Source organism: Acinonyx jubatus, chromosome B2, assembly GCF_027475565.1.
Source record: "Acinonyx jubatus isolate Ajub_Pintada_27869175 chromosome B2, VMU_Ajub_asm_v1.0, whole genome shotgun sequence".
Taxonomy (NCBI): Eukaryota; Metazoa; Chordata; class Mammalia; order Carnivora; family Felidae; genus Acinonyx; species Acinonyx jubatus.
The window spans coordinates 112,926,117-112,949,431 of NC_069385.1; the positions used below are offsets into that span (position 1 = coordinate 112,926,117).

Genomic DNA, 23,315 nt, shown 5'->3' on the forward strand with positions numbered 1-23,315 from the left:
GTCCGAAATTCAAGAGCTCTTCAGCCTATAGATGATCTTAATATGCCTCCACTCTCCTCACCTTACTGCTGAGAAGTCTCTCTTGGATCCCTACTGAATGGGAGAGGAAAAGGAAAGAAAAAAGAAAAATAAGAGACTTCCCTAGGAGGCTGTGGCCTCAGGATGACACTTGCACAGATTTGCACCCTGGGTATGCATAGCCTAAGTGGAACAGACACTTTCCAATCTTAACCTTGCTTTGAGATAATCCTGACTGAATAAGCTCTTAAGGATCTGGCAGAAGAAAACTCAAAACCTGTCTTGATGAGAGCATATCCAGCTTGGCTGTGAAACACAGTCATGATTAATTTTTCAAGGGTAATGATCTAGCAAGCAGTCAAAGATACTTACAGAAGATAAGACTTGTTCAACACACACAGGAACTATTAAAACAACAAAGAGCAGAAATAGGATCACATAGACTTCAGATGCTGAAATTAACAGACACAGACCTTAAAACAACTATGCTCAATATGTTTCAAAATTCATTTGAAAATTTGAAAATATATGCAAGGAATAGGAAACTATAAAAATGATGACATATTTGAAAGAGGAAATAAACAGTAGCTGAAATAAAAACTCACTGGATGAATTTGACAGGAGATTAGACAAAACAGAGAAGAAAATTAGTGAGGAGGAAGACAAAGAGGAGAAATTATCTAGATCACAAGCATTGGAGAGAGAAAAGGCTGGGATGTAAAAAAAAAAAAAGGAGAAATATACAAGGTATAGAAGAAAGTCTGATATACAATAGGACTCTGAGAAGAAGGGAAATAAGGAGGGGCAGAAATAATATTTGAAGAGATAAGGACTGGGTATTTTCTAGAAGTGATGAAAGACACCAAACCACAGATTCATGAGTTCTAGCAAATTCCAAGCAAATAAGTACAAATAAATCTACACCAAGGAACATCATTTTTAAAAGAAAGAAAATTATAGGAAAGTAAAGCAAAGAGAAAGTCTTAAAAGCGGCAAGTGAAAAAAAAAGGCAGATTAAGTTCAGACGTGCCATGATTAAGTGGTAGCTGAGTTCTCAACAGCAACAAGGAAAACAGAAAACAGGAAGAATATATTCAACATGATGGAAAAAAAACCCAGAACTGCGAGTTTAGAGTTTCACACCCAGAAACACTGTCTTTCAAATAAAAAAGATGAAATGACATGTGCAGACAAAGAATTAGTCATGAAAAGACCTTCTCTAAAGTAGTTTCTAAAAGCAGAAGGAACATACCACATGCAAGGTCTAAGAAGGAAGAATGAAGAAAGAGCAAAGAAAGTGGCAAACAAGACAGCAATGCAAATGATGAGTGAATATATAAAAAAGTAAAAATAATGTCTGTGGGAGTTAAAAAAAAGGGGGGGGGCACCTGGGTAGCTCAGTTGGTTAAGTGTCCAACTTCAGCTCAGGTCATGATCTCACGGTTCATGAGTTTGAGCCCCACGTCGGGCTCTGTGCTGGCAGCTCAGAGCCTGGAGCCTGCTTCAGATTCTGTGTCTCCCTCTCTCTCTGCCCCTCCCCTACTCATGCTCTGTCTCTCTCTGTCTCTCTCAAAAATGAATAAACATAAAATAAATTAGAGAGAGAGAGACTTAAAATACAAATCAACAATAAAATGATAAGTTAGGAGAGAGATAAAGGAAATTAAGGTGTTCAAAGGTCATTGGATATACAAGATAGGAATAAAGGGTTTATCTTTATCTTTCATTACCCGTGTATGCAGGATATACTGTCTAGGTAAGCATTAGAACACAGAAATTGAGTGCAGTGTATAGGTAGTAAACAAACAAAAGGAAGAAGTCAATCTTCTCAGGAAATAGGAAGAAAGCTACGACACGTGTGCTCAGCAAACGGTAAGGAAATGGAGGTGTTAGAGGTCTGAGAAAATGAAGAAAGTATGAAACAGTCATCTCACAGAGAAGGAGCCTGAATGGGAGCTGAGGTCCGTGATGATGATTTAAGTTTATTTATCTATTTTTGAGAAAGAGAAAGAGAGAGCAGGGGAGGGGCAAGGAGAGAGGAAGAGAGAGAGAGAGAGAGAGAGAGAGAGAGAGAGAGAGAGAGAGAGAATCCCAAGCAGGCTGTGCACTGTTAGCACAGAGCCCGATGCCTGGCTCAATCCCACAAACCAGGAGATCATGACCTGAGCTGAAATCAAGAGTTTTAGTCAGTCAGTTTAACTGACTGAGCCACCCGGGCAGCCCCATGGTCATGATTTTAAAATGAAGCCAGAATTGTGTGGTTTTCTCCAGCCAAGCTTAGCCTCATAGGTGCAGGTGGGTGGAGAGCAGGCCGAGTTTCAACAAGGCTTTAATGGGGTTATGGCTTTCACAGGTGAGTAGAGGGTGTATGCGACAGTGATTATAGTGATGGGTCCTGGAATTCCAGCTAGGAAAGAAAGGAAGTGAGGAAATGAGAGGAAATGAGGGATAGTTTAATGATGGCAGGAACTATGGATCGTGATAGCTCTCTCTCGAATCTGGGAAGTGGAGGGAATAAGCTAGAAAGGGTGGATATGGTAATCAGAGAATAAAATGCTTGAAACTGAGATAATGAAGGGGTCACAGTTCTCGATAATAACAAGGTGTAGGTATGACTGCATGGATGACTAATTCACCCAGGGTGGAAGACACGATCATCACAGGAGGAACTAAGAGGTCAAGATCACGTATGTCAGTATTGGCATCACCAAGAATTACAACAAGCAGGCTGCATAATTTGCAAGGCCCAGGGCAAAATGAAAATGCAAGGCTCCTTGTTCAAAAGTAATTATTAAGAAATTCACACTGGTGGCTACAGAGCATTAAACCAATGCAGGTCCGTTTGAAGTATGAGTCACTGTGTCAGCCCAGTTTCCACACACATGATGCTGGCCCCAGCAAGAGGGAGAGTAACAGTGATCCAGGAATGGAAATCTTCAGGGTGTTGTCTGAGGGTCTGAGGTGACAGCAACAAGGGAAGCATGAGGTGGGATTGATCCCTCCACAGGGCAGGGGACAACAAGAGGCAAGGAGGACATCCCCCCCACCTCTAGGCCCAGGGGCTCAACTTGACTGAGGAAAGCAGCCTCCCAGGTTTCCATTAGAGCAAGCAGGCAAAAGAAAAATTCAGAGAAGTTGCATTTACAAGGAATTCTGTGGATGAACTATGGCTTCCAGGGGCACATAGAAAGGTTTCAGGGGGGCACCTGGGTGGCTCAGTCGGTTAAGCGTCTGGCTCCAGCTCAGGTCATGATCTCATGGTTTGTGGGATTGAGTCCCGCATCGGGCTCTCTGCTGTCGGTGGAGAGCCGGCTTTGGATCTTCTGTCCCCCTTTCTCTCTGCCCCTCCCCCACTCACTTGCGCACTCTCTCCCTGTCTCTCTCAAAAATAAACATTTAAAAAAATTTTTTTTAAGTGAAAGGTTTCAGAGTGCGAAAAGTAGGAAGTAAGGTCAGAGAAGTGCTGTGCAAAGCTGTTTGAGGAATAGTCTCAGGTGAGCACAGGACCTGGGAGTCTGGACCTCCTAGAGGTATCTGAGGTGAATCCACATAAAAGGCCAGATGGAATGGGTGCTGGCAGGCTCCAGGTAGATGTAATTGATGAAGCAGTGGGCAGTGGTGGGAGGGAGGTGTTGGCAATCCCACAAGGAACATGCAGAACCCTGACAGCATCAGTGAGGTTCTCTGATGGGGAATGTCTCTGGGGTTGACAGATGATCACAAGGGGGACACACGCATGGCAGAGTTAAAAGGAAAAAAAAAAAAGGAATTTTCTACATCAGGTATTCCTTGGAGGGAGTATGTAGAATAAGAGGTAACAGAACAAAGCTAAAACCCTGGGGAAAGGAAGAGAGGAGCCAGAAAGGTCACTGAAATCACGAAGCCAGAGAGACAGGTAGGCGTATTGCTGAAAAGCCCACAGGGACCTCAAGAAGGGAGAATGCCAGCTATACCAGAGAAGTCAAACAAAACAGAACTGCTACTAGGGAGGCTTAATAAGATGAAGGCTATTGACATTTTTTACATATAACTAAAAATACTGATTAACTATCATCTATAGGAGATATTTTAGTCATACCTGATCTCCCCATTCATTAATCACCGGCATATTAATATCATCAATAAATACAGTCATTTTTCTGCCTCCTGGTGGCCCGTATGTGCTTCCCATTCGTTTATCCACATAGCTTTCAATGGTTCTCTGGAAAGAGGAAATGGTTTAAGTGTTAGATTTCAACCCAGATTCCTAAAAATGCTGAGCATGTCTCTCAGAGTGAATTGAGTTACTTAATATACATAAATACCATTATTAAAATAGACATTGTAGGGGCACCTGGATGGCTTAGTTGGTTGAGCATCGTCGGACTGCTGGTCTCGGCTCAGGTCATTATCTCATGGTTTGTGAGATGGAGCCCCGCGTCGCTGACAGAGCAGAGCCTGCTTGGGATTCTCTGTCCACCTCTCTCTCCGCCCCTCCCCCACTCACACGCACATGCATTCTCTCTCTCAAATAAATAAATGAGCTCAAAAATTGTTTTTTTAAATAAACAGTGTAAAATTGCAAAAAATAAGTTATTGGAATGTTAATCATTAATTTTATGCACAAAGTTCAGCTTCAGCCTCTATATTAGGTCAAAATATGCTATTTGGCTTTGGTTTCCATCTTAGCCTAGGGAAAACCAATAGCTGAATGCCAGGTGCAGCCCCATTTCCTATACACACACACACACACACACACACACACACACACACACACACCAGCTTTTATATGCATACACATTTTACTGTAAACACCACTCAAAACATTTTAGATGTTGATTACCTCAGCAAGTGATGGGTTTTACCTGGAACATGACTGGTTCTGTGGCAGATGAAAAGTTTAGACTTTTGGATAACTGTACTTCAGGATCGTATCTTTTCAAATAGGCTTTAATCATTACAGTTTTCGCAGTCCCCTGCTCTCCCGTGAGCAAAACAGCCTGCAGTAATAGGATAGTCATGGTGAAAGGGGTTGTGTTTGGTTTTAAATGCCTTATGGCTCTAGCAGCCATTTTTCATTCTAAAAATTCATATGACTAATTTTTAATTACTTTTTAGAATTAGACCCACATCAAAATAAATCCTAGTTCAATTAAAAATTTAAATGTGAAATGTGTACTACAACTGTGCTGGAAGAAAGAATGGGCAAATATTCACGTGACCACGAGAGAATGAGGGACTTTGTGAGCATGTGACAGCTTTCCTTAGCAAGCCGGAAGTCAGAAGTTCAGGGGATACTGAATTGGAGTGTATCCTGGGGTTCATTCGCCAAACGTGTTTCCCTTAAATGGCACCACTTCCGGCCCCTTGTGCTGGAATTTAATTTTTCTATCTGTACCGTGTGAAAAGGGATGTGTTTCATACAGGTTTGTGATCAGCTAAGAAACTATCAAACTTACTTTATATTGTTTTGCAATGGTGTCTATCAAAAAATTTGTTCTAATATTGTCAACATTTGGAACCAAAATTGATGAATATTCTGGAATACTGTCAGTTGGATAATAATATGGCTGTAGTTTCTTATTCCAGTGTTCCCAATCACCTACACAGTAAGTAAAAATTCAACTTAATAAAACTGCACTCTTTGAAAAGTATCTCAAAATATAAAAATGCAAATGCCATAAACACCCAACAGAATCACATGGACATTTAAACCATTTTCCAAAAATATGTGAACATATCTGCTTATCTAATATATATGGCATTTGATCATTTAAATTCATTTTGCCCCTTCACAAAGCCAGTTTTTAAATTTCTAAATCACTCATCTAGAGAGATCTGGCCTGAAAGGGAATTAGAACTGGCTACTGGTAAAACCAATGACATGTTTAATATCTAGTAGGGAAGCCCCATCAACTGAAAGGATAAGGAAGACCAAAAAGGGGTTAGTGGACATAGAATGTTTGCCATGAGAAATGGGGAAAACAAATCTAGCCCTGAAACTAGTTAATAAAGTGCTCAACCTATTGACTTAACAGTAACTACTAATTTATTAACTGATTTTAGATAGCCCATAATTTACTGACGGATATTATTGGTATAAGAATTATTTTTACCACATTTCTTCAATTATAAAAAAAAAATTGTATTTACATTTAGCATATGTGGAATGTGCCTTACAATCTACAAAGACTTATAACCACCATTGGCTAGGCAAACTTGGTCAGAGATGTTCACACTGTTGCCATAAATTACTTTTATTGTTGGTATCGTATTGTTCATTTTAACTGGCTTTTCGGGAATATTACACTATGATTCAGGATTGTACCAAAAGAGTTACTGTGTACACAGAATGCATGAAAACAGAGCAGAGGCTCACACATTTGAGAGTAGCAAAGAAAATATTCATCACTGGAGGAATAACCTCAGTCTCAAATTTCCTTGCAAAATAACAAGTCATTTGGCAAGTGTAGGTGTTAACTTTTAAGAAACTGATAAACTGTTTTTCCAAAGTGGCTATCCCACAGAGTAGTATATGAGAGTCCCAGTTATTACACATTCTTGCTGATATTTGGTATTATCAATCTTTTCATATGGCAATCATTGTAGTGGCTGTGTAATCATAGCCCATTCTAGTTTCAGTTTGCATTTCCTCAATAACCAATGATGTTGAATATCTTTTCATGTATTTTTTCACCATTTTAAAATCTTCTTTGGCCAAGCATCTATTTAATTATAGTGCCCGTTTAAAAAATTTTGGCTTGGCTGTCTAACCACTATTATGGAATGGCAAGAGTCCTTTATATTTTCTGGATTGAATTGTTTTATCAGATATATTTTTTATTTTTTTAATTTTAATTCCAGTATAGTTAACATAGAGTGTTATGTTTGTTTCCAGTGTACAATATAGTGAATCCACAGTTCCATACATCACCCAGTGCTCATCATGACAAGTGCCCTCCTTAATCCCCATCACCTTTTTCAACCATCCCCCCATCTGTCTCCTCCCGCCCCCATAACCATCAGTTTATTCTCTACAGTTAAGATCTGTTTCTTGGTTTGTCTTTCTTTTTCCCCTCTGCTCATTTGTTTTGTTTCTTAAATTCCATGCCTGAGTGAAATCCTATGGTCTTTGTCTTTCTCTAACTTATTTTGCTTAGCATTATACTCTCTATTTCCATCCATGTCATTGCAAATGGCAACATTTCATTCTTTCTATGGCTGAATAATATTTCATTGTATATCTATATACCATTTCTTCTTTATCCATTCATCTGTCAATGAACACATGGGCTGCTTCCATAATTTATTATAAATAATGCTGTAATAAACATAGGGATGCATGTATCCCTTTGAATTAGTGTTCTTACATTTTTGGGGTAAATACCCAGTAGTGCAATTGCTGGATCATAGGATAGTTCTATTTAAAAATTTTTGAGGAACCTCCATACTGTTTGTTTTCCACAGTGGCTACACCAGTTTGCATTCCTATCAACAGTGCAAGAGGTTTCCCTTTTCTCCACATCCTCGCCAACACCTGTTGTTTCTTGGGCTGTTGATTTTAGTTGTTCTGACGGGTGTGAGGTGCTACCTAATTGTAGTTTTGATTTATATTTCCCTGATAATCAGTGATGTTGAACATTTTTTCATGTATCTGTTAGCAACCTATATGTTTTCTTTGGAGAAATGTCTGTTCATGCCTTCTGCCCATTTTTGAATTGGATTATTTGTTTGTGTGTGTGTTAACTTGTATCAGTTCCTTATATATTTTGGGTACCGACTCTTTTTCAGATATGTCATTTGCTACCTTGTTGCTACCTTGTTAATATGTTATTATTCTGGAGAATATTCCATGTGCACTCAAAAAGAATGTGTATTCTGTTGTTTTAGGATGGAATGTTCTGAATATATCTATTAAATCCATCTGGTCTAGTGTGTCATTCAGAGCCACTGTTCTCTTGTTGATTTTCTGTTTGGATGATCTGTCCATCAAAGTTTGTGGGGTATTAAAGTCCCCTACTATTATTGTATTATTATCGATTAGTTCCTTCATGTTTGTTATTAACGGTTTTAAGGATTTGGGTGCTCATATATTGGGTGAATAAATATTTACAATTGTTAGATCTCCTTGATGGGTAGACCCCTTCATTATGATATAATGCCCCTCCTTCATCTCATTACAGTCTTTGGTTTAAAATCTAGTTTGTCTGATATGAGTATGGCTATTCTGGCTTTCTTTTGATGTCCATTAACATGATAGATGGTGCTCCATCCCCTCACTTTCAATCTGCAGATATCTTTAGGTCTAAAATGAGTCTCTTATAGGCAGCATATAGATGGACCTTGGGTTTTTTTTTTTGTTTTTGTTTTTTTTTATCCACTCTGTCTCCCTATGTCTTTTGATTGGAGCATTTAGTCCATTTGCATTCAAAGTAATTATTGATATGTATTTATTGCCATTTTGTTACTCGTTTTATGGTTGTTTTTGTAGTTTTTCTCTGAACCTTTCTTCTCTTTCATAACTTGTTGGCTTTATTTAGTGATATATTTGGACTCCTTTCTCTTTATTTTTTGCATATCTATCACTGGTTTTTGATTTGTGGTTACCACTAGGTTCGTATATAACATCTTCTCCACATAGCAATCCATATTAACTCTATGGTTGCTTAAGTTTTGGATACTCTTTTAAATAGTATATTAAAATTCCAATTTTTAATTGTTTGTTGTGAGCATATAGAAATACAACTTATTGTTGTACATTGTCCTTTTATCCTATGACCTTGCTAAACTAATTCACTGGTTTTAAACACTTTTTTGAGGATTCTATACAAATGGTCATATTGTCTACAAATAGAGGTATATTTGTTCTTTTCTAATCTGTAGATACTTTATTTGTATGTTTTTGTTTGTTTATTTATTGACTTACTGCACTGATTAGACCTTCTAGTACAATGTTGAATAGCAGTGATGAGAAAGAACATCCGTGTCCTATTTCTAATCTTGGCAAGGAAATATTCAATATTTCACCAATAAGTAAGTATAAATGTTATCTTTTCCGTAGATGCTCTTTGTCAAAATTATAAAGCTCCTATTCCTAGTTTACTGAGAGTTTCACCATGAAACGGTGTTAAATTTTGTCAAATGCTTTTTCTGCATCTATTTAGAGGACTGATGATGTGTTTGGCTTTTAGTCTGTTAACATGGCAAAATAAATTTATGGCTTTTTCAATGTTACTCCAACCTTCAATTCATAGAATAAATGCTCACTTGGACTTTACCTGTTAAAATTTTATTAAGAAATGTGTGTCACGTCACCTGGCTGGCTCAGCTGGTTAGGACATACAACTCTTAACCTCAGGGTCATGAGTTCAATCCCCAATTGGGTGTGGAAGCTATTTAAAATTTAAAAAGGGAAAGGAAAGAAATATGGGTCATTGTTCCTAAGACATACTGCTCTACAGTCTACTTTTATTATAATGCCTTTCTCTGGTTTTAATATCAAGATAACATCATCTTTATAAACAGTCTGGGATGTATTTCTTCCTTACGTTTAATGTCTTAGAAGCAGTTTTTGTACCATTGGTATTATTTCTTCCTTAAGTACTTGGTAGAATTCACCAATAAAGCCATCTGGGCCTGGAGTTTTCTTTGTAGAAAGGTTTTTAACTATACATTTTTGGTGAGTCTGGGGATATGTAGGATGTCGATTTCTTCTTGATGAGGTTTAGTAGTTTGTACCTTTCAAGGAATTTGTCTTTTTTATCTAAACATGTCTGTTTCATCATCAAACATACCTTCAAAACATTGTTTCTAGTATTTCCTTATTTTTTAATGTCTATACGGCCTGTAGGGATGTTCCCTCTTTAATTCTGAATAGCAGTAATTTATGTCTTCTCTATTTCCTCTGATATCTCTGGTAAGAGATGTATCAATTTTATTGATCTCTTAAAAAAACCATCTTTTGGGGCAGCTGGGTGGCTCAGTCGGCTGAACATCCAACTTTGGCTCAGGTCATGATCTCACATTTGTGGGTTCGAGCCCTGCATCGTGCTGTGTGCTGACAGCTCAGAGCCTGGAGCCTGCTTTGGATTCTGTGTCTCCCACTATCTCTCCCTCTCTCTCTCTGCCCCTCCCCTGCTGGGACTTGTGTTTCTCTCTGTGTCTCAAAATATAAAATAAAACGTTAAAAAAAAATTAAAAACCCCCATCTTTTGATTGTTTCTGGATTGTAACAGAATTCATAAGTAGATTTAAGGATGCATTTCATTGTTAGTTTGCATTTGGAGTTAGAGCTCCCTTTTATGAACCCAAATCTTTAATAGCATCTTATCACACATAGAATTAATTTAATCATTCTGATTAAAAATGCCCAGCTGAAAAAAAGTTCACTTCATCTGAGTCTCTTTATAAAGGCCTTTAAAACACCAACTTTAGGGGCACCTGGGTGGCTCAGTCGGTTAAGCGTCCGACTTCGGCTCAGGTCATGATCTCGCGGTCTGTGAGTTCAAGCCCCGCGTTGGGCTCTGTGCTGACCGCTCAGAGCCTGGAGCCTGTTTCAGATTCTGTGTCTCCCTCTCTCTCTGACCCTCCCCCATTCATGCTCTGTCTCTCTCTGTCTCAAAAATAAATAAACATTAAAAAAATTACAAAAAAAATAAAACACCAACTTTCACTTAATCCCTATTTTCAGTATGATTCTTCCACTCTCAAATGTGTCCAGTATCCTCCAACTCTAGGCAATTCTGTGTTTCACACTCTCTAAACACCAATTCTTCCGTGTTTGGCCAGTGTGAGGTGAGTGCTATTATCTACCAGTGTGATTTTGGAAAGAGGACCTGGAGGTTCTGTTTCTTAAACAGACTTACAAGCAGCACTCTGGTTTTTACCTCTGCCCTCACCCCAGTTTCCATTTCCCGAGCCATGGGAAGGTTCTGCGGCATACATTACATTGCCTCTCAACTCTTCCCCCTGCCAGTTTAGGACTTACCTTGCCCCGTGTGCCAAATCAAGTGCCACTTACCTTTCTGCTTTCTCGCTTTCAAAATGCTTTTGTTGCCATCCAGTGTCCTGTTCTGATTTTATGCATTAAAACAAAAACAACAAATGCAGGGATTCTGGGTGGCTCAGTCAGTTAAGCGTCTGACTTCACCTCAGGTCACGATCTCATGGTCTGTGGGTCTGAGCTCCCTGTCGGGCTCTGTGCTGACAGCTCAGAGTCTGGAGCCTACTTTGGATCCAGTGTCTCCCTCTGTCTCTGCCCCCCACCCTGCTTGCGCTCTCTCTTTCTCTCTCTCAGAAATAATAAATGTATAAACTTTTAAAAAATGCTTTTGCTGCTTTGGGGTTTTAGGAAGAATCAGAGGTCAATACAGTTTTTAGGAAGCATGTTTCATCTTCTCTGGAGTTTAGAAGAGTTGGGAGCTACGCTCCGGATAAAGGGCGCCAAACTCAAGGGTATTTCTCTTAGAGACAGGGAAGCTGGGCCCTGCCACACACAGGAGGCTGGGGGCTGAGGTGACAGCACCGGACTGTGCCCAGTCTGCTGCAGGTAAGAAGGACCCCATATGCTTGGTTCATTCTCTCATTATTCCGACATTTCCAACAGGGAAGTTGTGGGATTGATCTGTTACTTCATCATGAGGGTAATCTATGTTCTCTACACTGCTGCCTTTCTCTTCAAGCACCAGGATGTACATGATGTGAGAGGTATTGCCAACTTATTTATACAAGATTTCACTTAGGCCACTCCAAAAAGAGGAGAAGCCAAGAGTCTCTTACCAGTTTCCAGCATGGTCGATATGCAAAGTTCCACTATTTTTTGCATCTATGCTTTTTAAAAATGGTATTAGCAATCAAGTTATTTATAATCGGCTTAATATTCCCCTATAGAAGAGTTTATGAAAGTTTATATTTTTCTCATTGAAAAAGAGATCATCTCATTTCAAGTGTAAGTCACTGTACTTACCATAATCAGTAACATAAAACTCATACATGGTCTGATTTGTGCCTTTAGGTATTTCTGGCAAGTCTAACTTGCTTCCATGACTTCGTAAAAAGGCCTCAAGCTTTTCTCTGCTTTCCAATTCCAAAAGGGCTCCTAAACTCCACATTAGGCCAAACACAAATAATTTATGAAGATGTTCGACACATGAAATACCACCTTCTTCTTTGGAGGGAATTAAACCTTCCAGTAGAGTGAGAGACTGAAAATATTTGAAATATAATAAAATAAATTTTGGTGTTCAAATTTTTGAAATAAAAAAAAAATTAACGTTTTGGAGTAACTAAACTTTAGATCCAGAAACTACCTAGAAAACATCTAGTCTAAAAGGAAAAAAAAGAAGAAGAAGAAGAAGAAGAAGAAGAAGAAGAAGAAGAAGAAAGTAAACATCTATTTTACTTAGGCCCTTTACTTTTCAGATGAGGAAACTGAAGCTCAGTGAGGTTAGTCACATGAGCTAGGGACAGAAACCACACCCTCTGATTTCCATTGTGGCATCTTTTCTGCTAGTTCAGGCAGACTTTTTTTTTTCTTTTATTTTTTTTTTTTATGTTTACTTATTTCTGTGACAGAGAGAGACAGAGCATGAGTGGAGGAGGGGCAGAGAGAGAGGAAGACACAGAATCAGAAGCCAGCTCCAGCACAGAGCCCGATGTGGGGCTCAAACTCACAACCGTGAAATCATGACCTGAGCCGAAATCGGTCGCTCAACTGACTGAGCCACCCAGGCGCCCCCCACGCAGACTTTTTAAACCAGGATGACCTTTCTCTAAATGCTGTCTGCTGTTGGACAGTGATCAAGCAATATCTGGAGATAGGGTTTTTTTCTTCCCTTCTTTCAAATATATTATCATTTAAAAATATTTATTTCAGGGGCACCTGGGTGGGTCAGTCGGTTAAGCATCCAACTTCAGCTCAGGTTATGATCTCACTGTTTGTGGGTTTGAGCCCCGTGTTGGGCCCTGTGCTGACAGCTCAGAGCCTGGAGCCTGCTCCAGATTCTGTCTCCCTCTCTCTCTCTCTGCTCCTCCCTCACTCATACTCTGTCTCTCAAAAATGAATAAACGGTTTTTAGCCATTCGTGCAGTCATACCTACCCCTTGTTATTATCGAGAACTGTGACCCCTTCATTATCTCAGTTTCAAGCATTTTATTCTCTGATTACCATATCCACCCTTTCTAGCTTATTCCCTCCACTTCCCAGATTCGAGAGAGAGCTATCACGATCCATAGTTCCTGCCATCATTAAACTATCCCTCATTTCCTCTCATTTCCTCACTTCCTTTCTTTCCTAGCTGGAATTCCAGGACCCATCACTATAATCACTGTCGCATACACCCTCTACTCACCTGTGAAAGCCATAACCCCATTAAAGCCTTGTTGAAACTCGGCCTGCTCTCCACCCACCTGCACCTATGAGGCTAAGCTTGGCTGGAGAAAACCACACAATTCTGGCTTCATTTTAAAATCATGACCATGGGGCTGCCCGGGTGGCTCAGTCAGTTAAACTGACTGACTAAAACTCTTGATTTCAGCTCAGGTCATGATCTCCTGGTTTGTGGGATTGAGCCAGGCGTCGGGCTCTGTGCTAACAGTGCACAGCCTGCTTGGGATTCTCTCTCTCTCTCTCTTCCTCTCTCCTTGCCCCTCCCCTGCTCTCTCTTTCTCTCTCTCAAAAATAGATAAATAAACTTAAATCATCATCATGGACCTCAGCTCCCATTCAGGCTCCTTCTCTGTGAGATGACTGTTTCATACTTTCTTCATTTTCTCAGACCTCTAACACCTCCATTTCCTTACCGTTTGCTGAGCACACATGTGTTGTAGCTTTCTTCCTATTTCCTGAGAAGATTGACTTTTTCCTTTTGTTTGTTTACTACCTATACACTGCACTCAATTTCTGTGTTCTAATGCTTACCTAGACAGTATATCCTGCATACACGGGTAATGAAAGATAAAGATAAACCCTTTATTCCTATCTTGTATATCCAATGACCTTTGAACACCTTAATTTCCTTTATCTCTCTCCTAACTTATCATTTTATTGTCGATTTGTATTTTAAGTCTCTCTCTCTCTCTTTTTAATTTATTTTACGTTTATTCATTTTTGAGAGAGACAGAGAGAGACAGAGCATGAGTAGGGGAGGGGCAGAGAGAGAGGGAGACACAGAATCTGAAGCAGGCTCCAAATTTCCTACATCAGAGACTGCATTTCTCTTTAACTTTTTGCAGGGCTCAGCAGACTGTGGCCCCAGGGGCCAGCCACCTGCTTGGCAAATAAAGTTTTACTGAAACACAGTCACACTCATTCATGTAGGCATTGTGTCTGGCTGCCTTTGCAATACAACAGCAGGTGTCAGTGTTGAGACAGACAGTTGTGCAAATATTTGCTTAAATATTTGCTACCTACTCATTTAAAGAAAAGTGCACCACCCCCCCATCCAGCATCAGAAAGAAATGTATCTACAGCAAGACATCCTCAGTCTTTCAAAACAAAATTAATTCAAGATAAGATGTTCACTTCTGTTATGCATTTTAAAGTAATTACTAAATAATTAATTGATTTGGGTCTCATGCATTACTTCTAACCTACCCATCCTCACTGACCGGTATCCATTATTAAACTAAGAGAAAATCAAAGCACCAGATTGGATACTGAAAGGTCACCTATAGCCTAGAAGCAGGAGAGCCCTTCAAAATCTATGATTTGTTCTGTTTTCTCCGAAGACTGTTAAGAAAAGCTGAGGGGGCGGAGGGAGGCGGAAAAGACATACACACAAAGCTAGAGACTACTAGGAAAATTGTTTAAAGGTTTTCCCGGTCTGGTATTCTGTAAATATGCAATGCTGAGGTGAGATTGCCATTCGAATCTTCTTGCTTGTTACCAGCTCCCTTTTTGCGCTTTTCGGTAGAACAGTCTGCTTTACTTATTTAGTTAGTCTACTGTCATGATTGGATGCACTTTCCGGGAAGGTTACTAAGCTTGATGGTGGGGAAGACAGTTCATACCTCTTCCCCTGACAACACCCACCCTTGGGAAGAGAAAACAATAAAACAGATGGCAGTAACAACATTAACGAAATCTTTAATAGGAATCCAACTTCTCCAAGCCTTCACAGCCATATCATAAAAATATTTCTATGGACTGCGGGAATTTTCTATTTCAGATGCCTCTAAACTGCAAGTGGGCTGGGCGGGGGGGAGGGGGAAACGTCTCCAGTCTACATAGAGAATGTCCACAGTCTTACCTGCATGATATAGTTGCACTCCAGGAGCTGCATTTTTGGATTGAGGTTCAGTTTCATGAATGTATATATATCTTCAAATATTTTATCATACAGAGTCTGGAATACAGAAGCTTCCTGCACGGTGCGCTTCTTCAACCACGCCTGCAGCCAAGAGACAGAACCTCAGTTTCCCAAGGATGTGAACCCCGGGTAGCCGCTGAGCACACACTGGCGTGGGTCTCCTGTCCCCACCTGCAATATCGGCCTCCAGCTGAGCGCAGAGCTGCTGATATAGACCATGCCCATCCTGGAAACTGTGGCAGGGGAAGCATTCTCAATATTGTGGACTTCAAACAAAAGCTTGCAATTCGGAGCCATGGGGATGCGATCTCCATTAGCTAACGTGAGAGTTTTATTGTCATCCAACACAGAATTTAGGTTCTCGATCCAAATGGCATCCACGGGGCCATCTAAAATGAGGAAAATGTTTTCACCTGCAAATAATTAAAAGGGAAAATCACTTTTCACCTGTAAAAAAATTAAACGTTGTGTTATTAATAAACTGACGGGGGGGGAGGGGGAAGCTTCACAAAGGAGAGTTGAGGTGTACCTTTTTTAGCTTTTAATGTTTTTCTCCACAGAGTAGAAAAAATCCCATCTGTCCAGTCATTAGTAGCGGTGTCCAGTCTGCCAAACATCTGAGGCGCGGTAATCGCTTTGGGATTCATTCGCATCTCTCTGTGAGGTCTTCCGCACTCAGTCAATGCCTTCATCAGGATTGTTATGACAGTCGTCTTCCCAGAACCACTGGGCCCCAGAGTCATCAAACCATGACGGACCAGAGACGTCTCATATAACTGCACAATGAAGCAAGCAATTGAAAAATGGAACTAATGAGTCTCTTGCTGACACTCATAGCAGCGTGCTGAAATTTAAAAAGCTTTCAATAAGCTACTAAAAGTAACTAGTTCAGGGGCGCCTGGGTGGCTCAGTCCGGCTCAGGTCACGGTCTTGCAGTATGTGAGTTCGAGCCCCGCGTCGGGCTCTGTGCTGACAGCTCAGAGCCTGGAGCCTGTTTCAGATCCTGTGTCTCCCTCTCTCTCTGCCCCTCCCCCGTTCATGCTCTATCTCTCTCTGTCTCAAAAATAAATAAACGTTAAAAAAAAAAATTAAAAAAAAAGTAACTAGTTCACTAAGGGATGAGAAAAAAAAGTGGTATTTTTTTTTTTACTAGACGTGGCTAGCCAGTTAGCACCACATTATAAAATAACGTTAAGTGAGAAAATTATGACAATGTGGTACTTGCATTACGTTTTGGAAATAATGAACTCAGGATCTAGTTTTTGCTTCTCAAACTACTATTCCTTGTGATTTTGGCTTGCTGATGCAGAAGTTTTTCCACGCACACGCTTTCTCTGTATTCAATGTGATGATGTCGCCCCCTGGTGGTGGAAAGCAGCAACACAAACCATCACGGGGAAGACCAGCTTGAGATGAGTGATTTATTCAAGAAGTGCTCCCAGGAGAAACTGGTAAGGGAGTGGGGGACGCGAGACAGGAAAGGGAAGTCAGGGAAGGTGTTATTGAGGACAAAATACTGTACAGGGACGCCTGAACACTGTTCCTGGGGGGTACTCTGGAATGTAAGTTACACCTGCATTTATTCCACCTGGAAGCAGGGGAACTTGAATTTCCTACTCCATCACCCATCAGTCCTTAACTAACTGCTATTTGTGCCTGCTAACAAAGTGGCTCCAATCCTCTGGAAGAGAATAGTGAATATGGGCTATTAGAATAGCCTGGGAAGGGGCACATAGTTACGGTAAAAGAGATTTAAGGAGATGTGCTAAGAACTAGATGGTATCTGTTACAACATCCTCTCTATTGTTTTCTTAATAAAAATAAGAAGTTAAAAGCTAGCAGCTGGGTGGCTGGGTGGCTCAGTCAGTTGAGCATCAGACTCTTGATTTTGGCTCAGGTCATGATCCCAGGGTCATGGGATCAAGTTCCACCCTACTTAAGAACCTCTCTCTCTCTCCTCTGCCCCTCTTCTCCTCTCTCTCTCTCTCAAAAAAAAAAACAAAAAAAAACTTACACCTTATAGGAGGCAGAATTTAAATTATTCTAACATTTTAGGTAGAAATGTATTACTACAGTAACCCATAGTTTAAAAGCAATAGAGACACTACCCATAACATTATATTCAAGAGTAACACTGTTGACACTGAGTAACAAGACAATATTCTAGTCCCCTACCCATTGAAATGACTACGATTTTAGTACTCAGTATACTCAGTATGTATATCATACAGATTTGGGAAAGTTTCCCAGAAATTAAAAGAAGTGTTTAATGGTTTTCAATACATGGATGATGAAAAATACTTAAACTTTTCCTCATATATTTCCCTGTAAAATTTGAATGTGTCTCATATACTTGCACTTCTTATTATCCGGCAAGTTAAAATAAAAATTGTTATTTTCCGCATGCAGTTTTTAACGTTTTCCATAATTTCAGCTCCTTCATTTCCAAATGCCCTAGAAAATACCCCTGAAACATCAGGCCCATAGAGATTTCTTCCTGCATCTCTGCTGGTCCTTCTTGCCTCTGCTGATTAACTGGTGGGTGGTTGACAAGGATGAAATGTAATGAGCAAAAAGATACCAAGAGACACAGGCAAAGGATTTAGATGTTAGGGTAGGCGTGAACTTGACCACACACAAAACAGAAGCAAAGTAACACTCCCAGATTCCTCGGGCTCCATGCCCATGAAGGTACCCAGCTATGAGTGATATTGCCAGACTGACACAAGAAGCTTGTGAGATCATTCCATCTCCCCGGCTTTTTATATAACCTGTCACCCTCTCTTAACTGTTCTTGAGATTCTAGTTACCACCTGCCCTAATACCAGCTCTAGGTAGTAAATTACAGCTTGTTTCCTGCCAGGCAGGGTAATGCCATACTATCTCTCTGGGGCCAACACATCCTCCTGAGGACTCTTCTTGCAATGATGTGTTTTAATTTAGTTTCAGGGGCGCCCGGGTGGCTCAGTGGTTTAAGCGTCCAACTTCGGCTCAGGTCATGATCTCACAGTTTGTGAGTCTGAGCCCTGCGTTAGGCTCTGTGCTGACAGCTCGGAGCCTCGAGCCTGCTTTGGGTTCTGTCTGTCTGTCTCTCTCTCTCTCTCTCTCTCTCCCTCCCTCCCCCACTCACACTCTGTCTCTCTCTCTCTCTCTCTCTCTCAAAAATAACCATTAAAAAATTAATTTAGTTTCAGCATTTACATTAAGACTAATATCCTGAGCTCTTCTCTTCAAATGGCGATCTTTAACAACACACACTTAGCATAACAGATTAAAATTTCTTTACCTGCACAAGTTTGAGATTCCAGGGCGGGTGGTTAATCAAACCTTCTATCTGAACCTGGTTGGCCACTGCAGCTTGCAGCTCCGCGTACGTACTACTATCCAGCTGCAGTCCTGGAAACAGGTCATTGATTAAGCTGAGGAACAGGGGTTCGTCTTCATCAACCTAAGACGGCAGAGAATAAATTTACTTCTTCAGTCAATAAATAATTACTGACCAGTTACGAAGCTCATGGCACCTTACTATCACTGCATGCCCAGAAAATCATGTATTACTCTCCTAACCAGACTTGGGTCGTGTAGACCCAAGTCCTGAACACCACCACTGAATCCACGTTACCTACAGCATCGTACCCAAAGCTCTTTGGCATTCAACATCCTCTACAATCTGCGGCTTCAAGGTTTGATCTCACTACTTTATCATGAATGTGCTGCTTGTCACAAACAGGTGTATGCATTAACCTTAAAAATATGCAATTAGTAGTCCCAACCCCATGAAAATAGAACTATTAAAATTATATTTAATTATAAAATTAAAATTTCATTTAAACTGCCCGGCTCATCCAACATTGGCTGGAACACTCCATCAGAGCAGTGTTCTGCCATCCTTAATAAGCCGTAGGTTTCAGTCAACTGACCCTAATCCTCATTTGCTACATCTTTAACGTCTCCATCACCCCATTCCCAGCTGCTGCCCCCTTCTGATTTCTCCTTATCCTCTGGGACTCTTCTGACACCTTCTGGAATTCTCTTGTAGCTGTTTCAAGAATACACTATTACCAAGGGAGGCGCTAAGGTGTACTAGAAGGGACAGAGGATTTGACATCAGAAAGTTTTGTGGATTTTTGTTCCAGCTTCTCAACTGACCATAATTGTGGCTGAGTCCTTCGAACTTGGTTCCCTCATAAGTAAGATGGCAATAAGCACACGAGCCATTCATATCCCACAGTGTTGCTGTGAGACTCAAACAACACAATACCCCTGAAAAAGCTTTGTAATACTAAAAAACTACACAGGTGTTAGTTGTTAGTTTCTATAACTAGACCTGAGCTTCCTAAGAACCACTTCTTCCTCAACATTGTATTCCCAGGGCATTGACACAATATGTAACACATAAAAGCCCTTGAATAAATCCCACGCACGCCTGTCCGTCAGCTACTTCAAAGAACCTGGCTATAATTGTGACAAGCGTGAAAGCAGCAAGATAATTATTATCATCTTCATGGCAAACTTTCAGTGCACTTTTGGAAAACAGAAATGGTGTCGATGGCGGGGGAGAGACATAGCTGAAGTAAGTTCAGATGTGTTCTGAGAAAGCAAAAGTTCTCATAGTTCTCTGTGAATCCAAGAAACCTGGACTTTCATGTTTATAATTTGTGTTACATTCTAAATAATAGTAGAAGACTGGACTGAGGGGCTCCTGGGTGGCTCAGTTGGTTGAGCGTCCAACTTCAGCTCAGGCCATGATCTCACAGTTCGTGAGTTTGAGCCCCTCACCAGGCTCTCTGCTGTCAGCACAGAGCCGGCTTCACATCCTCTATCCCCGCCGCCCCCCCCCCCACCTCTCTCCTGCTCATATTCTCTCTCTCTCTCAAAAATAAATAAAAATATTTTTTTAAAGACACAATTATAAAAAAACAAAAAAGAAGTCTGGACTGAAATTTGGGGGCCAGAACCCACCAATGGTTTTATGGTTCACAAGTGGTAAGGGCCCATGTTGGGTATACAAGGTCACAGACTTTTTGTCTTCTGGAAGCACAGGGCTAGCTTCACATACCCACTGTCCCTGTCGTTACTAATGCTCAGCTCCAGCTGAGCCAAACCCCCGCATTTCGGCTAAGTGGGGGAAAGAACAGGTGAGAATCTTGAAGGAGAAGCGAGTTCAGGGAAGGGAAGGATACCAGTTTGGAAAGGTTCATATCTCTCAGTCCTCTCATGACAGTGCTTAGTTCACTGTCTTCTGGTCTGGCTCTTTTTTGAGATCCGAGTGTCCTCAAGACAGATAGGATATTTCTCAACCCAAAGTCGTAATGAACCTAAGATGGGGGGAGAAAAGATTGTTTAATTGACCAATCCTAAATGCAGACCCACTGTATACACATAGGTGGATATGCTGATCTGTAAACGCTGCTGTGTGCAGGGGCTCAGCTTCAAAGTTCTATGAGCTCAAGTCTTTCACCTTTCCTTTGACTGCAGATTAGTTTTAAGTTTATGTATTTATTTTTGAGAGACAGAGGGCGTGCGCACAAGTTGGGTAGGAGCAGAGAGAGAGAGAGAGAGAGAGAGAGAGAGAGAGAATCCCAAGCAGGCTCCGCACTGTCAGTGCAGAGACTGACACGGGGCTCAAACTCTCAAACCATGAGATCCTGACCTGAGCAGAAGCCAGACACTTAACTGGCTGAGCCACCCAGATGCCTCACAGTAAACAGATTTAAATTTGCCCTGTTGGTTACACACTCTGTGATTCCATGTCTATAACATTCTTGGAATAACAAAGTTATAGAGATGGAGGGAAAATAGGGGCTGCGAGCGGTTAGGGATTCGGAAGGGTGGTGGGTGTGGCTGTGAAGGGGTAGCAGAGACAGAACAGTCCTGTTTGCTGATCGAGGTGGAGGTTACATGAATCTGCACGTGACATAATTGCATAGTACTACACACACACACACGCACACACACACACTACACTACACTACATATGTGCATACATAACTGGCAAACTCTTAAACTCTGTGGATTGTACCCACATCTGTTTTCCGGTTTTGTCATTTATAATTGTACTGTTGTTCCAAAATGTCAACCATGCGGAAGCAGGGTTCACAAGACCTCCTCTACCTTTCTTTGCAACTTCACTGAGACTCCATAATCATTTCAAACTAAAAAATTTTAAAAACACATACATACATAATTATAAATATATCTTAGAAAAGAGTTGAGATTTTTTTTTTAACTCACTGATTAACATCTATCAGGGTAAAACTGCCAAGTAAAAAAAATCACGTTCTACAGGTAGGGAAAAGATTGATTTACAAAGTTACCTGTTTGGTAAGTTGCTCTTCGCAGAGTTTGTAAAGAACATAAAACTTTTGAGCCAAGACGATGTTTTCAAGAAAACCACAGCTTGCAAGTTTAACTCGCATAATGATCTGAAAATTAAGGTCATGAGATTTTTCAACAATTTAGAGAAAAACAAGAACATAAATCATATTATGCTTCCAAATCCCAGTGCCTACCTGTCTATCTGGAACCATCATAGCAACAGTTCTAAACTGAATTTTTAAGTTTTCTGGTAGTTCCTGGCGCCCAGCATACCCAGGGTTCTAAAAGTTAAAATTATTTTAAATTATTGATGTAATGTTCATTTCATGAATACAAACACATTCAAATTCCTAGTTCATATTCTAAGGTGGTATTGAAAAACATTAGATTCATAAAACGTCCCTCCTGTCTCAAAAATATGTATTGGACTATCCATATTTGTTAAGGTCACATTACCCCCTCATGCATAATTTCCATTTCCATTATACTAACAAAGTCATACACGCACGCGCGCGCACACACACACACACACACACACACTTCATGTAGCAAAAATTAAGCTTCTGTATATCTATTGGTTAAGAAAATAGAAAAGAAAGATACATAAACACCAGGATAATTATGGTCTAACATAGGTTATTGAAAAAGGAAGAAAATTCAGGATTTCATATGGATCAGTTTACTTAGGTAATTCTTATTTTATCTTTTCCATCATTCTCCATGGTCAGAATTAGAGAGTTCTCTGGCTGATTTAAAAAAAAAGAAAAAAAAAAACTCCATTGGAGTGAGGGGAAATAAAGATGGGAATGGTGGGGAAAATATTGAAAAGGACGAAAGTAGAAGAGGAAAGGAAGCTAGGGCCTCACGAATAGCAACAGGTTGAGTGCATCAGACCCAACAGTTCCAGGGGAGAGGTTAGGGATTCAAAGACTAGTCAGGCAAAGAGGGGTTAGTTATTTTAGGAAAGTACATTAAGAAGCCTTCAGTCCCTAAGCATTTCGTGGGCACTGTCCATTGGCCAGATACCTTCCTCAGTCCTGGGAATACAGAAGTTACTAGCTGCCTCTCAATATTTCTTCTTTTCTCAGTCACAGAACCCCAGTTGCAAACTGAGTGCATCACCACCCAGATAAAACACTACATTTCCTAGCCTGCCTTGCAGTTGGTGTGATTAAATTTGACACTGGAAGATGCAAAGGGGCACATAATACGATGCTTGTTTGAAGGGAGTCGATTCAATCAATTGGCTACAGCAAAACAGAGGTGCTTCTGTAGCATCTTGGGTTATAAAGGTGACTTGAAGATAAAAATCATGATGGTGTAGAAACATAGAAGGATCTTAAGAGAATAAATCTTTATGTGTTAAGCTACTATTTTTCATGTCTCAGTTATTTATAGTCTAATGTAATACCTAATTGATATTTCCAATATTATTCTTAATCCAAGGGAAATGTTACTCTTCTTTTAAATTATTCTCCACCACAGTATCACACAATAAAACTTTTCATCCCATTTCTGAGTTATAGTAGCTAATCACTTCTGGATTATTATTATTTACCCCTGAGTGTTTTGCTTATGTTTGCTTATAATAAAGCTTATCAGAAAATTTCCTAATTTTACTTTCTGTAATCTTTGTCCACTGAGACATTTAAAATTCAGATTACGTTGTGTTATCTTGCAACATAAAGATT

At 40.2% G+C, this 23,315-nt stretch overlaps 1 protein-coding gene across 5 annotated transcripts in view; it reads right to left on the reverse strand.

Annotated features, from left to right (window-relative positions):
* The window catches only part of DNAH8 (dynein axonemal heavy chain 8), a 329,266-nt gene that overhangs the window by 148,306 nt on the left and 157,645 nt on the right, over nt 1–23,315 (reverse strand). For all 5 annotated transcript variants that reach the window (XM_053222854.1, XM_053222853.1, XM_027057830.2 and 2 more), the window contains 11 exons: nt 21,819–21,905; nt 21,624–21,731; nt 20,490–20,624; nt 18,593–18,754; nt 15,836–16,082; nt 15,478–15,719; nt 15,247–15,387; nt 11,963–12,200; nt 5,457–5,599; nt 4,863–4,997; nt 4,097–4,219 (listed from right to left, as the gene is read on the reverse strand). In XM_053222854.1, coding sequence (XP_053078829.1) covers nt 4,097–4,219; nt 4,863–4,997; nt 5,457–5,599; nt 11,963–12,200; nt 15,247–15,387; nt 15,478–15,719; nt 15,836–16,082; nt 18,593–18,754; nt 20,490–20,624; nt 21,624–21,731; nt 21,819–21,905 — 1,761 coding nt within the window. The remainder of the gene's footprint in view (nt 1–4,096; nt 4,220–4,862; nt 4,998–5,456; nt 5,600–11,962; nt 12,201–15,246; nt 15,388–15,477; nt 15,720–15,835; nt 16,083–18,592; nt 18,755–20,489; nt 20,625–21,623; nt 21,732–21,818; nt 21,906–23,315) is intronic.